Source organism: Notechis scutatus, chromosome 1 (genome assembly GCF_049901735.1).
Source record: "Notechis scutatus isolate UNSWTSFEM ecotype Mainland chromosome 1, rNotScu1.2, whole genome shotgun sequence".
In the NCBI taxonomy this organism is placed as follows: Eukaryota; Metazoa; Chordata; class Lepidosauria; order Squamata; family Elapidae; genus Notechis; species Notechis scutatus.
The window spans coordinates 171,338,915-171,354,545 of NC_142009.1; the positions used below are offsets into that span (position 1 = coordinate 171,338,915).

The following is a 15,631-nucleotide window of genomic DNA, read 5'->3' on the forward strand; positions in this document are numbered from 1 at the left end:
CAACAAGGTCTTGACTATTCAGTTTGTATTTTATTTTCTAATTTATTTTTTTTGCCAATATGTAAGACAGACCATTTATTTGTTGAGATTTGAAGTTGCCATTTGTTTGACCATTCTGATACATAGTCGAGGTCTTTTTGAAGGGTAGCAGTATTGTCTGTGGTGTTGAATAGCTTTACATAATCAGCGAAGAGAACGCAGTTGCACTTAATATGATCACAGAGGACATTTATGTATGAGTATGAAGAGAGTTGGTCCCTTGGGGGACACCACTGTTGACAGGTACAGGATTTGATAGGACACTCCCAATTTTGACCATTTGTTGTCTGTTCACCAGGAAAGCTTCTATCCAATTATGCAGGTGTCCAGAGATACCATACGATTTTAGTTTTAGTAGTAGTTTGTCGTGTACCACTGAATCAAAGGCTTTACAGAAGTCTATGTAAATTGTGTCTATTGCTTTGCCCTGATTGAGTCCATATGTTTTGCACTGTAAGAGTTGCAGATTCCAGGATAGTTTTTTTTCTGAAACCAAATTGTTTGTTAGAGAGTAGTTTGTTTGTCTCTGTGCTGTCCAGACAGTAAATAGGTAATGGAAATTGAGATAGTTAAGTTAGAATTGGGAGCTGTCCCCTTAAGGGAATGCCTCATGGTAAATGTAGTTAATGCATCCTGGGAAACGTAGTCCATGTCATGTGGTCACATCTGTAATCCTGATTGGTCACTGAATTGACCATTGGTTGGGTTAGGGGAGGTCCCTTCACTCTTGCTTTGTCCCAGCAGTGTGCCTCACCCCCTTGCTCCTTCGTTATGGGATGAAAAGATCACTATTCACCATTCAAGGGAAAATCCTACTGTGCTCTCCCAAACGCTCTCCCAAAACACCAAAGATTGGGATGAACTGCTCCCACTAGAACAGAAGCAAGAATGGGAGACATGGTGCAACTCTCTATGCTGTCTCCAAGATGTTCACCTACAGCACACATATATTCCTATCTCGCCCATGTTTTTTCAGATGCATCAACAAAGGCAGTTGTAGCCGTGGCATACCTCAGGGTCTATGGTGGGAAGAGCAACATTTATGTCAGATTTGTCATGGGAAAAGCAAAACTAGTACCACAACAAGGTCATACTATACCACAGCTGGAACTTTGCAGAGCTGCGCTGGTCGCAGAACTAGCAGACACAATAACGAAGATAGACCAGTGATGGCAAACCATTTTTGGCTTCGTGCGCTCGCGTGCCAATACCCAGAAGGCAATGCGTTCTGGGCTCCACCCCCACACCTCCTGTGCATGTGTGCACAATCCCCTTGCCATGTGCCGCATGTCTGCGCATGCGTGCACGATTCCCCCGCTGTGCGCCATGTGTCTCTGTGCATGCACCCGCGATCCCCAGTGCACTCTGTGCATCTCTGCACATGCACACGTGTTTCCTGTGCCCCCCTGCCTCTCCATGCATGCGTGCCAGATAGCCAACAATCAGCTGTCAGGCAGTGGTGGCGCATGCGCATGCGCAGTGGAGCTCTTCCAGGCGAGCTCTCGCATGCTGGGGGAAATGGCTCTGCATGCCACTTCCGGCACACGTGCCATAGGTTTGCCATCACGGTGATAGATCTTGACTAAGAACCCACCAAGGTGGTACTGGGTTACATCCACAATGAGAGCAGGTGCTTCTATGTCTACGTGAGCAACAGAGTAGAGCGGATTAGGAGATCTTCTAAATCCGAGCAGTGGTAGTGTGTACCAACAGACCAGAACCCTGCAGACAAGGTCTATTCCTGCATCCCATTTAGGAGAATCTACCTGGCTCAAAGGCCCTGAGTTCTTGTTGCATACAGATACCCTGGAGCCTGGGGTACCTGAATTTTATAATCTCTTAGATCCAGACCAGGATACTGACATTCGACCTCTACTCAAGAAGGCGAATGAACAGGCCGTTTGCATGGCAACGATGGTCAAACACAAGAAGGAAGGCCCCTTAGAACCTGCTCACTTTGAGTGCTTCTCCCAATGGAAATCTCTCATACTGGGTGTGACTGTGATCGTTCACGTGATCGTTCGCGTGATCGTCCGTTTCCAAAGTCACCAGAAAAGTTTCCAGTCAACCTTCCCAGACAGTTATATCCAGGCAGAGAAATGAATACTGAGAAGTGCACAACAAGATGCATATCCATTGGAATTCGGGAAATCCATACCACAATCTAGCCCACTTCTGAGATTGAACCCATACCTCGACAGCCTGTGTATGACCTGTGTATTTGTTTAACAAATGCACCGGGGAAGAGAAGGGATGGTTGGTCATTATTTGAAGTTATGCCATTTAATGCTGTCCCAACTTCTGATCCTAATGGGCAGGCTTCATAAGGTCATAACTCAAGGATTACCTGTATTTTCTAAACCTATATTTGTGGATAGATGAATCAGCATATATATTCCATTTTCAAATAACCTGAAGCTTGATTTATTTCCTTATATTCAATTGTGCAAATTTATTTGTATTTATTTTTTATTATAACTGCCCATATAAGTTGGTATGGTCACATTACAACTATGTCACTTAGCAGTGAAGTTCCAACTGCCATCAGTGAAGACTATCTGTATATCTCATAGTTAAATTATCTATAAAAATAATTTCTCTAATACTGAAAAAAGCTCTACCATCTCTATACAATTTTAATCTATAGAACATATTGCAAAATTGTAAACAGATCATGACTGGGACAAGATCAGACTCTCAAGATCAAGATGAATGCTTATTGGATAGAATAAAGTGATAGCAACCTAATTTTAACTCTTTATTCTCTGCGTTTATCCCATATTTTATGAGGATGGTGTCGTAGCTAGCGTATTAACTCTTGAATGGTTCTGTGTTTATTTCTCCAATTATAACCTGTAACATCTCGGCAGAGGCTTTTTCACTGAAAGACAAGCACAGGAGTCTAAACTTTAATATCTTTGGACAGAATCTAAGTCCAGAAAGCCTTGAATACTGAGAAACCTGAACCCTCACAAGATGTTGATCAGAATCTCCATGGGCCTCAGGTTCCTAGTATGAATTAAAAGACAAGGCCAAAGAAACACCCTCAAACAGTGATGGAATTCAAATTTCTTCACTACCGGTTCTGTGGGCGTGGCAGGGGAAGAATACTGTAAAATCTCCAGAGGTGGCATTTGCCAGTTCTCCGAACTACTCAAAATTTCTGTTACCAGTTCTCCAGAACTGGTCAGAACCTGCTGAATACCACCTCTGTCTCCAAGGAATACAGGTTATTAAGTTCTATATCAAGACATAAATAGAATCCCTTGGCAGTTAAGAGCTAACTCAGAAGCAGATTCTACTTAATGCAAAGATTATGTCCTACATTATTTACAGCTTTCTGGCTATGGATTTAGGGACTGTAATTTAAACACATTCCATATCCAACAAATTCTGATCTCAGTAGGGTTAGATGATTGGGCATTTCTCCTTGAATTTAGGTATGTTTATCAGATCACGAAAGCATCTTTTCCATGAACACCACTGGACATAATTAAACTGATGCATTTAAAAATCTTGCTACAAGAGGATTATATTTCATATCTTCTGAGCCATCACACAACCAGGATGTAAAGGACATGATATTTGGAAGAGAAAGATGTTATCTGGACATGATATTTGGAAGAGAAAGATGAGAAAAACTCTTGGATTCTGAGAAGACAAATAATGGGAGGGAAAGGAGTAACTGGTCTTGCATGTTCAGTTTTCAGTTGCCTTTTTTCACTTTTTGTAAATATCAGAGATCAAAGAATTGTCATTCACAGGTACTTTGGCCTTTAATCAATTGCACACTATTTGCCTATTTTATAATATAAAATTACCTTTGTGAAAGGTTTTGATTTTGGTCCTCTTTTTAAAATCAGCTGGTCCAAATACTCAGCCTTTTCACGCCATGTTCTTAAGGTCCGGTATTCTTTTTTCATTTTTTCCAATCTAAAAAGCAACATACATACATATATACAAATAGGATTAACATTTTTTGCTATCAGATAGAGAAAGACAAGGTTGAATTCTGATTCAGTCAAGGATAATATTAGGCTGCAATATCAGGGATCAACTCAAAATTATATAAGTCCAATCTGCAATTGTTATTAGCTAAATCAGTTTTTCTGAAGCAAACAGAATTAACAACCACCCAAGACCACCACATTGGGAAACTTCATATTAGAGCTGATTCCTAATTTCTATATTTTTTTTCTGTTCATTTACTGAATTGCTTAAATTACATTTAATATTAAATTAGTAAGTGGTCTTAATGGTCTTTATATGATGCGCAATAGAATATTCTTAATTGGAATCATATATTCTTTTATGTTGGTCAAGGAATTTGCTTCTGGTGCCTAAGCTGTCAGTGTACATACAAGCAACAAAGTGTATTAATAAGATACCAATAGGAATATAGGTAATAGGATCGATGAGAAGGATAACAGCAATACAGCCCTACTACATGGTTAGATAACCTTAGGCATAAGACAGTGCTGTTGGAATTGGGTGTTCAGCAGAGTTTTTGCAATTGGGGGAGGGGGAACTGTCTTTGTGTCTAGTTGTTTTGATATGCAATGCCTTATAGTGGCATCCCAAGGGGAGGAGATGAAACAATTTATGTCTATGATGTGAGTGGTCTGTAGATATTTTCTCAGCCCTCTTTCTAATCTATGCAGTATACAGATTCTCAATGGTTGTTGCAATTGTTTTTCCTGCAGTCCTATCAGTTGAAGTCTGTACCTGTCCTGTTTAGTTGCTGTGCTAAACCAGACAGTTATAGAAGTATAGATGACAGACCCAATAATTTATCTGAAGCAGCATATCAGCAGTTCCTTGGGCAGTCTGAGCGTCCTGGTTTGGCGCAAGAAGAAAAAAATTTGTTGTTACTTTTTAATGGCGGTTCTAATATTGAGTGTCTATTTCAAGCTCTAGATTATGGACACCCAGAAACCTGAAGGTCTCTACTGCTGATAATATGTATCTAATATTATAAGAGTGGTAGAACAAGAGAGCTCCTCCTAAAATCTACTGCCATCTCTTAAGTGCGTTCAGTTCTAGATTGTTCTGGCTGCACCATGGGATCAGTTGTTCAACCTCCTATCTCTATGCAGATTCATCACCATCTTGAATGAGATCAATGACTATTGTATCTACAAAGTTCCATACTTTAACAGAGAGATCTTTTGAGATACACCCATTGGTATAGAGAGAATCAGATAAAAATCAAATAAACAATCAGAAAAGTAACAATCAGATAAGAATACATAAAACCCCATGTACACTTCTAATTAGCATAGAGATATAACTTAATTGTAAAGATGCCTAACTCTTCTGGGTGCCTCTTGGAAGCTGGTATACATCTGCTGATTCTCCCCTGCTACATAGACTGTAATTAAACTGTGTGAAAAAATGAATTTTATAACATGCAATCTAAAATGAAGTAAAATGGACAGTTCATATCACGTTTCATTTTGCATGTAATTGGCATAAAGTTCTCTTTTTTCTTAATATCAAATAGTTATGGTGCTAGACTATCCTTTTGATGCCTAAAAAAAAGATGTTAAGAACAGACTTGAGAATAAATGATGTTAAAATGATATAGTCAACCATTCCTCAGCATCACAAAACACGTTAAAGCCTTGGAAAGTTTCTATGTACCCATATTGTTCTAGGTTTGTTGATGGGTAATTTATTTTAGCAAATAATACTTGGAATCCAAACTTACCACACAGGATCAAGCCTGGAATCCCTTCTGCAGGCTCTTCATCTGTCCCCAACCATAGTATCAGATGTCCTAGCAACAGTTGTTTTCTTGCCATGTTTCCATGTCATAGCTTTCATCATCGCCAGCTCATAAAAGATAGGTTTAAGTCATCCTAAGCTATACTAAAGCTATATTAAAGTAGCATTTGCTTTCTCACTGGGCTCCTAAGGGCAGCCTCAAAGTGTTAGGCTTTGTCACCCATTAATTACTGCATCCAGGAGAAAGTCAGGCAACAATCTTGATACAGAGGGAAGCTAGGGAGAAACAACGGGACAGGGAATTTAATGCCAGTACAGTTTTATGCTGATTCAAAGAAGGATGGAAAGAAAACATCAGATGGAGGTGATGTCTTTTATTCTGAGAAGGAAAAGGCACATAACCTTGACTGGATATTGCCACATACAGATTTTCAAAGCCCAAGCCACTCCCGCAAAAAAGGACACTTTCAAATTCAACCTGTTTCCTCACAGTCAGCTGATTTTTTTTTATAAACAAAAAAGGAAGTCTATATTGAATGCATGACTGAATTTAGAGAACATAAGAAGAGCTAACATATAAAAGAAAAATGTGTTTTCATCAGTTTTCTTACCTTGCTCGGGCTGGCTCTTTCAAAGCTTTCTGAAGAGTTTTGTACTGTTCTGCACTTTCTCTAGGAATTTCCAATTCAGAGCTTCCAAGTGTGACCTTCAGATCTGGGGATAAGAAAGCGGGGTAATCCATGTGTCGTGGTTTGATGACATTGCTGCAAAATAAACAAACAAAAGCAGTGCCTTCAAAGTTTGTTCCTGGTAGAAGTAATCACAAAAGAACCCTTCCCTTCTCTATTATCCTTCTCTATTGGATACCATTTTTAATCAAGGGAAAGCAGTCTATACATCTTCAATGAAAAAATACTTTCAGAAGCAAATAATGTTTAAAATAAAATTAATTTAAGCACAAGGACTCACTATACTTAAACAGATAATTTCAGTTTTAAAAAACCAACCAACATGATCATGTTTTCTCAGCTAAAGTAAGTACCTTATAAAGATTACATTTAAATGTTCAGGAAAACTAGAGACATCAGTTATAGTGAGTTTTGCAGGTATAAATATCCTGATAATCTAGCAGCCATGGCAATGGGTCAAAGTTTACAAGAGCTTGCCTAAAAATATTTGCAGCAATGTTTAGACATTCTAGATCAGTGTTATATAGATGCTGCTTGTACTTCTATCAGCCAGATACATAAAAGTTTCTCACACATTTCTATAAATTAGGTCAAAAATATTTCATGTTAAATAGTCCAGACAATGAAATTTGCTCTCCCACTGTTCATTTCCCAATGAGTTTTAACGGGAAAGAAGTGGAACTTTGTTGTGAAATTTGACATCTGAAATTTGATACTCCTTACTGTTTACTTCTTTACAAACTGAAGCTGAGCAAGAACACAGGAAGCATTCCCTTTGAGCATTAATATATCAATATGGAGAATGGCATGCACGCCAAAATTCTAGCTTAGCCATCACTAATCTGTATCTTCTAATCTTCAGCTAGTTCCAGAATTCTCCAGCCACTGTGACCATGAAATCACAATACCATAATTTTGAACCCATTTAGCCTAGAAAGAATTCTGTATATACTCAGAACTCATACGTTGGACTCCACAAGAACCATAAACAACCATTAATGAAAGCTGGAAATAATAAACAAATTCACCCTGAAGAACAGAAAATTTGCTGGTAAAAAGTTGTTGACTTAACCCAATTTAGGAGATCCAATATCCATGCAGGCTATCGTTACATTAGATATTTAAGAAATGAATCGTGTCTTCATATAGAAATGTCCAAGCAAAATTCAAGGGTAACAACTGTCTTTAATGCATTCTTTGAAAAGAAGCAACTAATAAAAGTATCTACCTTTGATCATCAAGATGGTGCCATTGATAGCAGCTGCAGTGAAATGCTTGCTAGTGTATTTGACATTCTTTTTTATTTTTTGTAACTCATTGCAGATTACATTAAGTATCTAATTTTAATTAAGTATTTATGGTCTTCTGTAATTGGCTGAATAGTTGCAACTTATCTACATGGAATAAGAGCTGAGCTGGTATTTTTGTAGCATAACTAATAAAAATATTTGAGGCATTTAATTTGTTAAATATGAGGGCATATGAGAATAATGCTTCATGTGAATGCTACATTCTAAAATCACTATGTTCTGGGAAGATAGAACAACGTTATAATATAATTCTGAGACAGGTTTTAATATTTTGAGATGCTGATATTATTCTGAATTACACAGCTACCACATGGAAAATGAAATCTGGACAACAGAAATGGATGGATTCTTTGTATCTGTCTGGTCACTAAGAAATTTGTTCTTCAACCAATGACATCTGTGGGATATAAGGAGGGTCAAACTGACAAAAGTATCATGACCTCATAACCCAAGCTCTAGCCCTTTTCTATATCCACCCATTTAAAAAGGACAGAGCTTCCAAAGATATATCAATTTCATCATTCTGATAAATGCAGCAAAATTGCACAAATTCTACTAAATAAATAAAATTAAATTAATATTAGAAAAATAAATTTATGGGCGAGTTACTCAATAGACTGAAATTTGATGTTATTTACAGCTTACTTACACACAGAGATATGTATGGACAATTATAGCAAAATATTGTCATATTTTCTTGAACTTCTTTACACTTATATACATGCATGAGATATCTTACATTGATGTACACTGATATATGTGTGCGCCCCATCTAAGTATCTGTAACTTTTCTTTTTTCTTTGTTCCATTTAATTAAATTGGAAATTGCAAAAGAAAAAAAATGATAAACTTTCATATTAAAAAGAAAATACAATTCTCCAGTATGCTGAGGAGAATCCAAGAATGGGTTAACTGCCTTTCTGCTCTGAGACTGAGTCCTATCAAACTTCTGTAGCCACGCCTCCCTTGACTGGGTCCCAGTTTTGACTCAGTCTTGGCTCAAGAGAAATGTTTGGAAGATAGCTCCTCAGAGACTCAGACCTTAGAGCAAACAGAGTGAGTTCATTTCTTGGATTCTCGCTCTTCTTTACAGTAAGGATATTTGGACTTGCATAACTGTTTACAAGGAAAGAGAACAATTTGTCTGGCTCCCCGGTCCATCCGGCATAGCGCCTCGACACAGCTGGCTCCCTGGTCCGTCTGGCATAGCTGCCATGATCCAACTCATCCAGATAGAGTCAAGGTCTCTGGCATCTATCCACAACCAGTGGAGGGGACTGGAGTCACTGCCCGGTTAACTCCAGGTGTATACTCTGTTGTGGCAAAACAGAAAAAGCTGCAGCAGCAATGTTCTGATTCGGAATGAGCCTGCCTGTCAAAAGGGCCAAGAAATTCAAAATGGAGGATTCCGTGGCATCAGGGAACCGCAACGTGACAGAAGTGAGTGGGGAAGACCACCAGCTACCCAGGTTTTACTCCAGGTTTGCAGCACTGGGGGCGGAAGGGGTCAATGCACTCCGCAGTCCGTAGCCCCGAGGGCTACAATGTATTTCCTCCTCTTCCTGATTCCAGGGGTAATCAGGAAGGTGTTGGCGGAGAGGGCAGAGGTCCTACTCCTGGCTCCCCACTGGCCCAGATGGCCATGGTTCGCAGATCTGGTCAGCCTGTTGATATCCTAGCCCTGGAGGATTCCTCAAGATAGAATCTCCCTCAGTCATGGGGCCCTAGTCCATCCAGAACCATAGTGGTTCCAACTGACCGTCTGGCATTTGAGTGGAGAGTTCTGAGACAGGGCAAATTTTCCAGCAAAGTAATAAAGACAATCCAGGCCTCTAGGAGGCCATCTACTAACAGAATTTATGACTCAACTTGGAAAGCATTTTGTGGCTGGTGCTCCAAAGGTCACATTGATTCCATCTCTGTATTGGTGGTCCAGATCCTGGAATTCCTTCAGAAAGGGCTGGACAAGTGGCAGCTCTGTCCTTAGTGTTATCATGCGGGGATCTGGAGTCCCTCGCTCAACACCCTATTGTGCACAGTTTCATTAGAGGCATAACTAACTTAAAGCCTCCGGTGGTACATAGGTATCCCACCTGGAACCTGCCCAAAGTCCTGCAAGCTTTCTCTTCTATGCTCTTCGAGCCGTTATGGTCAGAGAGCCTGCATTTCCTCACCTGCAAGGTAGCCTTCCTTGTGGCCATTACCTCAGCCAGACGAGTATCTGAACTGGCAGCCCTCTCCATAAGGGAGGACCTGTGCGTATTTCATTCAAACAGGGTAATTCTGCGCTTGGATCCCTCCTTTCTTCCCAAGTTAAATTCCTTATTCTATAGAACACAGGAGATAATCTTGCCAGACTTCTGTCTGAGTCCGACCCATGCCCTAGAAAAGAAGTGGCACACCTTGGACATTAGGAGGGCCCTCCACATCTACATCAAGAGAACAGCTTCTCTTAGGAAGACAGAGTCTCTGTATCCTTCCAGCCCTCTACACTGGGTAACAAGGTTACAGCATCAACCGTAGGCCAGTGGATACGGGCATGCATCGCCAAAGTCTATGAACTTCATGCTCTCCCGTTGCCTTGGCAAGTGACAGTCCACTCCAGCAGAAACGCAGCCACGATGGCTGCGTGGGCATCACAGGCCTCTATCGATGAAATCTGTAGGGCAGCAACATGGTTCTCTCCATCCCCATTCATAAGACGCTACAAACTGGACACCTTCGCTTTGGCTGAAGCGGCCTTCGTCAGGCGAATTCTCCAGAGAGTGCACATGGACCAGGGGATTCGGGATCAGACCACTGCCCACCCTTAGGACAAGCTGGCTTTGGTATGGCCCATTCTTGGATTCTCCTCAGCACACTGGAGAAGAGGTGTTGGTCTTACCTGATACACTTCTTCTAGTGTGCTGAGAGAGAATCCAATCCCACCCTGGCGACTGTCTGGTCCAGAGTCCAGGAGTGGACAAATCAGAACAAAAGTATGTCAAGTCAATTGCTACGCCTTCATCAAAACTGGGACACAGTCAAGAGAGGCGTGGCTATAGAAGTTTGACAGGACTCAGTCTCAGAGCAGAGTTAACCCATTACTTGGATTCTCTCTCAGCACACCGAGAAGAAGCATATCAGGTAAGACCAGCACCCCTTCTGAATTTCATTCATGCGTTGCTGACCAATAACTGAAATAAAAACAGATTTTAGGGAAGATTTTATATTGCCAAAAATTAGGATCTTCAACGAGGTAAGATTTACATGTGTTCTAACACATAATTGAAGTTTATATAAGACAATTTTTGATATAATTATGCATCTATAAATATACAATTTCACACACACACACACACACACACACACACTCAAAGTCTATGAGTGTATATATCCACAGTCCAATTGGGAGAAAAGCCTTTGTATAAATCAGGTTCTGTTGTATTTTTAGTAAAAATTATAACCTAGGTGCCTAAATAATAGTCTCAAACTTTGAATTGACAAATCCAAGATTTGCAAAACCTGTTTTAATGCCAATTTCTGATAATTTTTTTTTAAAGATTTTGAATTCTCATGACACAGTATATGTTAACACCGGGTTATCTAATACTGGAATGAGAGACAAAATCATTCTCTCCCAATTCTTCATATATCTTTTCCCAAGAATAGGAAAAGACAGAGAATATATTTGTAACTGGAATAAAAAATTTATTTCCTAGGCAAGAGGCACTCATGGATGAGAGTTCTCATTTTAATCTCTACAGTTCTAATTCATTTAAAAATAATTTATTTCTAAAACTACATGACATACTGTATGTATGCTAATAATTAAATTATCAGAACAATTTAATGTCTGGTTTAAGTGCCTTGAATAATCTTTTCTATCTTCTGGTGGTGGAACCCGTAGAAACATGGAATATGCCACAGCCTGGGCAGGATCTGCTCCTGGCAGTTTCAACTGCAAAAAAACCACCATGTTATAAAATAAATAACAATATAATTTTGGTTTATTAATATACATTTTATGAAATAGCATAAAGAATAAAGCCCCAAACTAGCTGAAGTTTTAGAGATTATGTACCACAATCTTATTAGTCTTTTACTACAGAATCCATGGGAGAGCAAACTGGTAAGGTATTACTATATTTGTTTTTCTTACTCCAAATACTATCTGTAATTCTATTTCTATTTCCAATCTGGAATTATTTGGATATGATCTGGCTACTTCTACTAAAATACTTTCCAGACCTATCATTGCCTAATTGGAAGATATGAATTGTAGCTCAAAACAACTAAATTGTTGTGGTATTATGTACTTAGCTGACTCTTCTGTTTTATGGATTGACTTATAAATCTATAGAATCTTCATGGATTATTCATTTGGATATCTATGTATGTCTTGATTAGAACAATCCATTAACATTTTTCTTGCTCTGGTTTAGAGCTTGATTTTTGGTTTTGCTAAAGCATTTTATAATATTTTCACTTTCCTATTCCTTGTCCTGTCAGTGTGACAGATCCTTCTTGTCCTCTATCATGCATATTTGCACCTGTTTTCATTTCTTCTGCTCATGACAGCAAATAATATTGATACCTGTGGTTTTCAGGTGTCCCCTTTCTGAATATTTCTTGGGATAAAGGGAGAATTGAGAAAGAGATTTTTGTTCTTTTTTGCTTTTCCTGCAAAATCATTTTAGATTTTACAAGGTTCTGAGTGGAAATTTTGATATTATTCAAGAAGCTATAAAACCAGATTCAGTTTGGTTCATTTTCATGTTCATTTTCCCTGGTCTGAATATATTGACTGGAGGACCTATCTCAGTGCAAGTTGCTTTTATTTCTTCTGTCTCTGCAGGGGAAACCACATACTATAATGCAGATAACTAAGGCCACAGAGTTAACGTCATTGCCCAGAAGATCATTGGTTGCCCTCTCCCCTCTTTGGAAGAGCTTTATAGCTCCCGCTGCCTTAAGAAAGTTCAAAACGTTTTTAAACATCCATCTCATCCTGGGCACCTTTTTTTTTGAATTATTACCATCTGGCAGATGGTACAGAATAATAAAAACAAGCACAAATAGGCTGAAAAACAGCTTCTATCCCAGAACATTAGCTCTGTTGAATTCTACTGTACAGTGCAGTGTTGGTGTGGTGTTGGGGTTTTCAATTCAATGTGTGGAGTGTGAAGGATGTGTGTTTGTGTTTATTTTCATGGTCATGATGTGCACTGAAAATGGTGTTTGATTTCGTTGTACGAGGTGCAATGACAATAAAGTAAACTAACTAACATACTGTAGGTCAGCACACGCTTCACTGGATTGCAATTTCTCCTGTTTATGTCTGCATGTTTCATCTTTATCCAAAAACCCCAGTTAGTTAGTCGGAAAAACTACTTCATTTCCTGCTTTGGGTTATGGAAGGCTGTTCTATTATATATGTGGATAAGAGATTTAGCATAAGATTAAAGCCCTGCCTTAAACTGCATATCACATAATTCATCTGGTCCATTCATCTTCCTTTAACAATTCATTACATGGTGAGTGTGAATCATCTCTCCCTTCAATATCTGATTAAAATTCAAATAATCTACTTTAAGAAGGAGATAGCAACCTGATGTGAATATCCATATCCAAGACATCCATAACAGAACATAAATTGCACCTCTGCTGTGCAGAAAATCTGAAAAGTGTAAACATACTGCTTTTAGTTTGCAATGTATATTATATATTCTAAAAATCTAATAAAATCCTTTTAATCCTTTTAAGTATGAGATGCAACAATTTTTCTGAGTATATGTATGATGTATAAATAAAAAAGGCTACCTAAGCAATAATAAAAAAAACTTCTGCATTTCATAACTGGCTTCCAAAGAAAACATTTACATGACAGAAGAAAACATACTCATGATGTTTCTTAACTGAAGGTAGGCCTGCAACCAAATCCTGATGGGAGTAATAATCCTTTGTATACAGCTATTGCTTAGAAAAGAAAAGTACTTATTGGCTAGTATCTATCTTTTTTGCAAGTTCCTAATCATGTTCTTATGATGTTGCGAGAGGTAAAGGATGGTAAAGGAGAGGTAAAGGAGAAATTTCCTGTCAGTGAGCTTAAACTATGGGATGGTTTGCCTTAGAAGTTGTAGGTGTTCCTTCACTGGACATTTAAAAGAAGAGGTTGGGTAGCCATTTGTCTGGGAAAGTATTGGGTCTCCTGTTTGAGCAGAAAGTTGAACTAGAAGGCCTTCAGGTCCCTTCCAACTCCGTTATTCTGTATTCTATAACTTGCCATGATAAGGCTGGTGAACTGTTCTCATTTCTCATTATTACATGACAGATAACTGCCCAGTGGCCCTATTTCAGATGACCAGAAGGAGCCAGGGTTTCTTCTACAGGACTGCTGTGAAAATTGTTCTCAACATCTGATCAACAAAGTTGCTTGATTTGACTCAGAACTGGACTAGCTGGGCAACTCCATTGGAAGCAACTGAGAGACATCTGAGCTCTATTATTTGGGAGGAGTTTGAGTCGATTGGTCTAAGGAACTAGATAGGGTCTTTGTGGCTGTGATTTCAGCCACCTGTGTTCTGGACTCATGCCCCTCTTGGTTAAGGATTCCTTGGAGGTGATATTTCAAGGAGGTAACAGTTTTAGAAGATGACAGTTCAAGCTGTGGTTAATGCCTTTTTGAAGGAAGGAGTATACCATATGCCTTGAAGAAGGCAGTGGTTTACCCCCTTCTCAAGAGGTCACTGGACCCAACAATTCTTGACAACTTTTGTCCAGACTCCAATCTGCCTTTCTTAGGAAAGATTGTTGGGAGGGTGGTTGGTGCTCAGCAATAGTGGCCCTTGGTATTCAATAGGCCCCTATCTGTCTATCCTTCTGGACAGCACTTAAATCTTGAGTCTTCCCCCAACATTGAGATAATGTAAGGTCAGAGTTGGGTGAGAATGTGGGTGCATTAAGCAATGTGGTTACGGAACAGGTTTTTCTATTCTTTTTCTATTATTGCTATTGATTGTTTAATTGTAAGCTGTCCAGGGTTGTTTAAATAAATAAATAAATCAGATCGATCAATCTTAGAAATGTTTTACACTAGAATCAAAAAGTTTGTGAGGTGGTCATTTGGTAGTGGAAATCACCATATGATTGAACAATTTACAAGAAAAAGCTTTCTAAATATATATGGGTGTGATATCAGTCTTTATTTATTGAAAAATCGCTTCCACTGGGTCTTTGTTACTATCTACACATCTGTACTAAAGAAAGCATAAGAATTCATTACTAACTCTGTTATTTTATACCAATTTCATTTGCAGAAAAAAGAAAGAAAAGTGAATATTTCCTTAGGATTGAAATAAACTTTCTTGACAAGAATATGATCATTTTTACCTTCTGTTGATATATTCCTGAATGTATTGGAATTTATTGTATTTATAAACTATAGTTCATAAACTATCCTTTGTTATGCCAACAACACAGATGGAGTTTACAAAATTTAGATGTATGCAATGACAATAAAAAGTACTGTTTACATATAAATTTAATATTATTTTTTAAAAATTTTTTTAAAGTCTTACCATGTTTCTAATCCTCATAGGACATGTTTCAATGAAGGACTGCTTCTAAATATGGGGGCCAAAACAAAAATTTAAGTTGCTTTTCTGTGTTTACTTCATCAAAGCAATAAAAGCTTTTCTGTTTACTTCATAAAAGCAATAAAAGCTTCAGTCCAACACAAAAATTTCAAAAACTTTAGAAAATGCATGAAATTACAACAATAAATTTGATTCATCCACCACATTAAATAAAAACCAAAGCCTCTTGCAGCTAAATGGGAATTTTTAACCCATCTGATATAAGTAAACACCAGATTTGATTTTGATC

The 15,631-nt window shown here is 38.5% G+C and overlaps 1 protein-coding gene across 2 annotated transcripts in view; it reads right to left on the reverse strand.

Moving 5' to 3' along the window:
* Nucleotides 1-15,375, reverse strand: part of CATSPERT (catsper channel auxiliary subunit tau) — a 41,061-nt gene extending 25,686 nt beyond the window's left edge. The window contains exons 1-4 of one of the 2 annotated variants that reach the window (XM_087949486.1): nt 15,325-15,353; nt 13,356-13,424; nt 6,378-6,530; nt 3,861-3,972 (exon numbers count right to left, since the gene is read on the reverse strand). In XM_087949486.1, the coding sequence (XP_087805612.1) occupies nt 3,861-3,972; nt 6,378-6,530; nt 13,356-13,387 (297 nt within the window). In that variant the 5' untranslated portion in view covers nt 13,388-13,424; nt 15,325-15,353. Of the gene's footprint in view, nt 1-3,860; nt 3,973-6,377; nt 6,531-13,355; nt 13,425-15,324 lie in introns of both variants that reach the window. The other variant, XM_087949487.1, reaches the window with a different exon arrangement.
* Nucleotides 15,376-15,631: the final 256 nt, after the last annotated feature.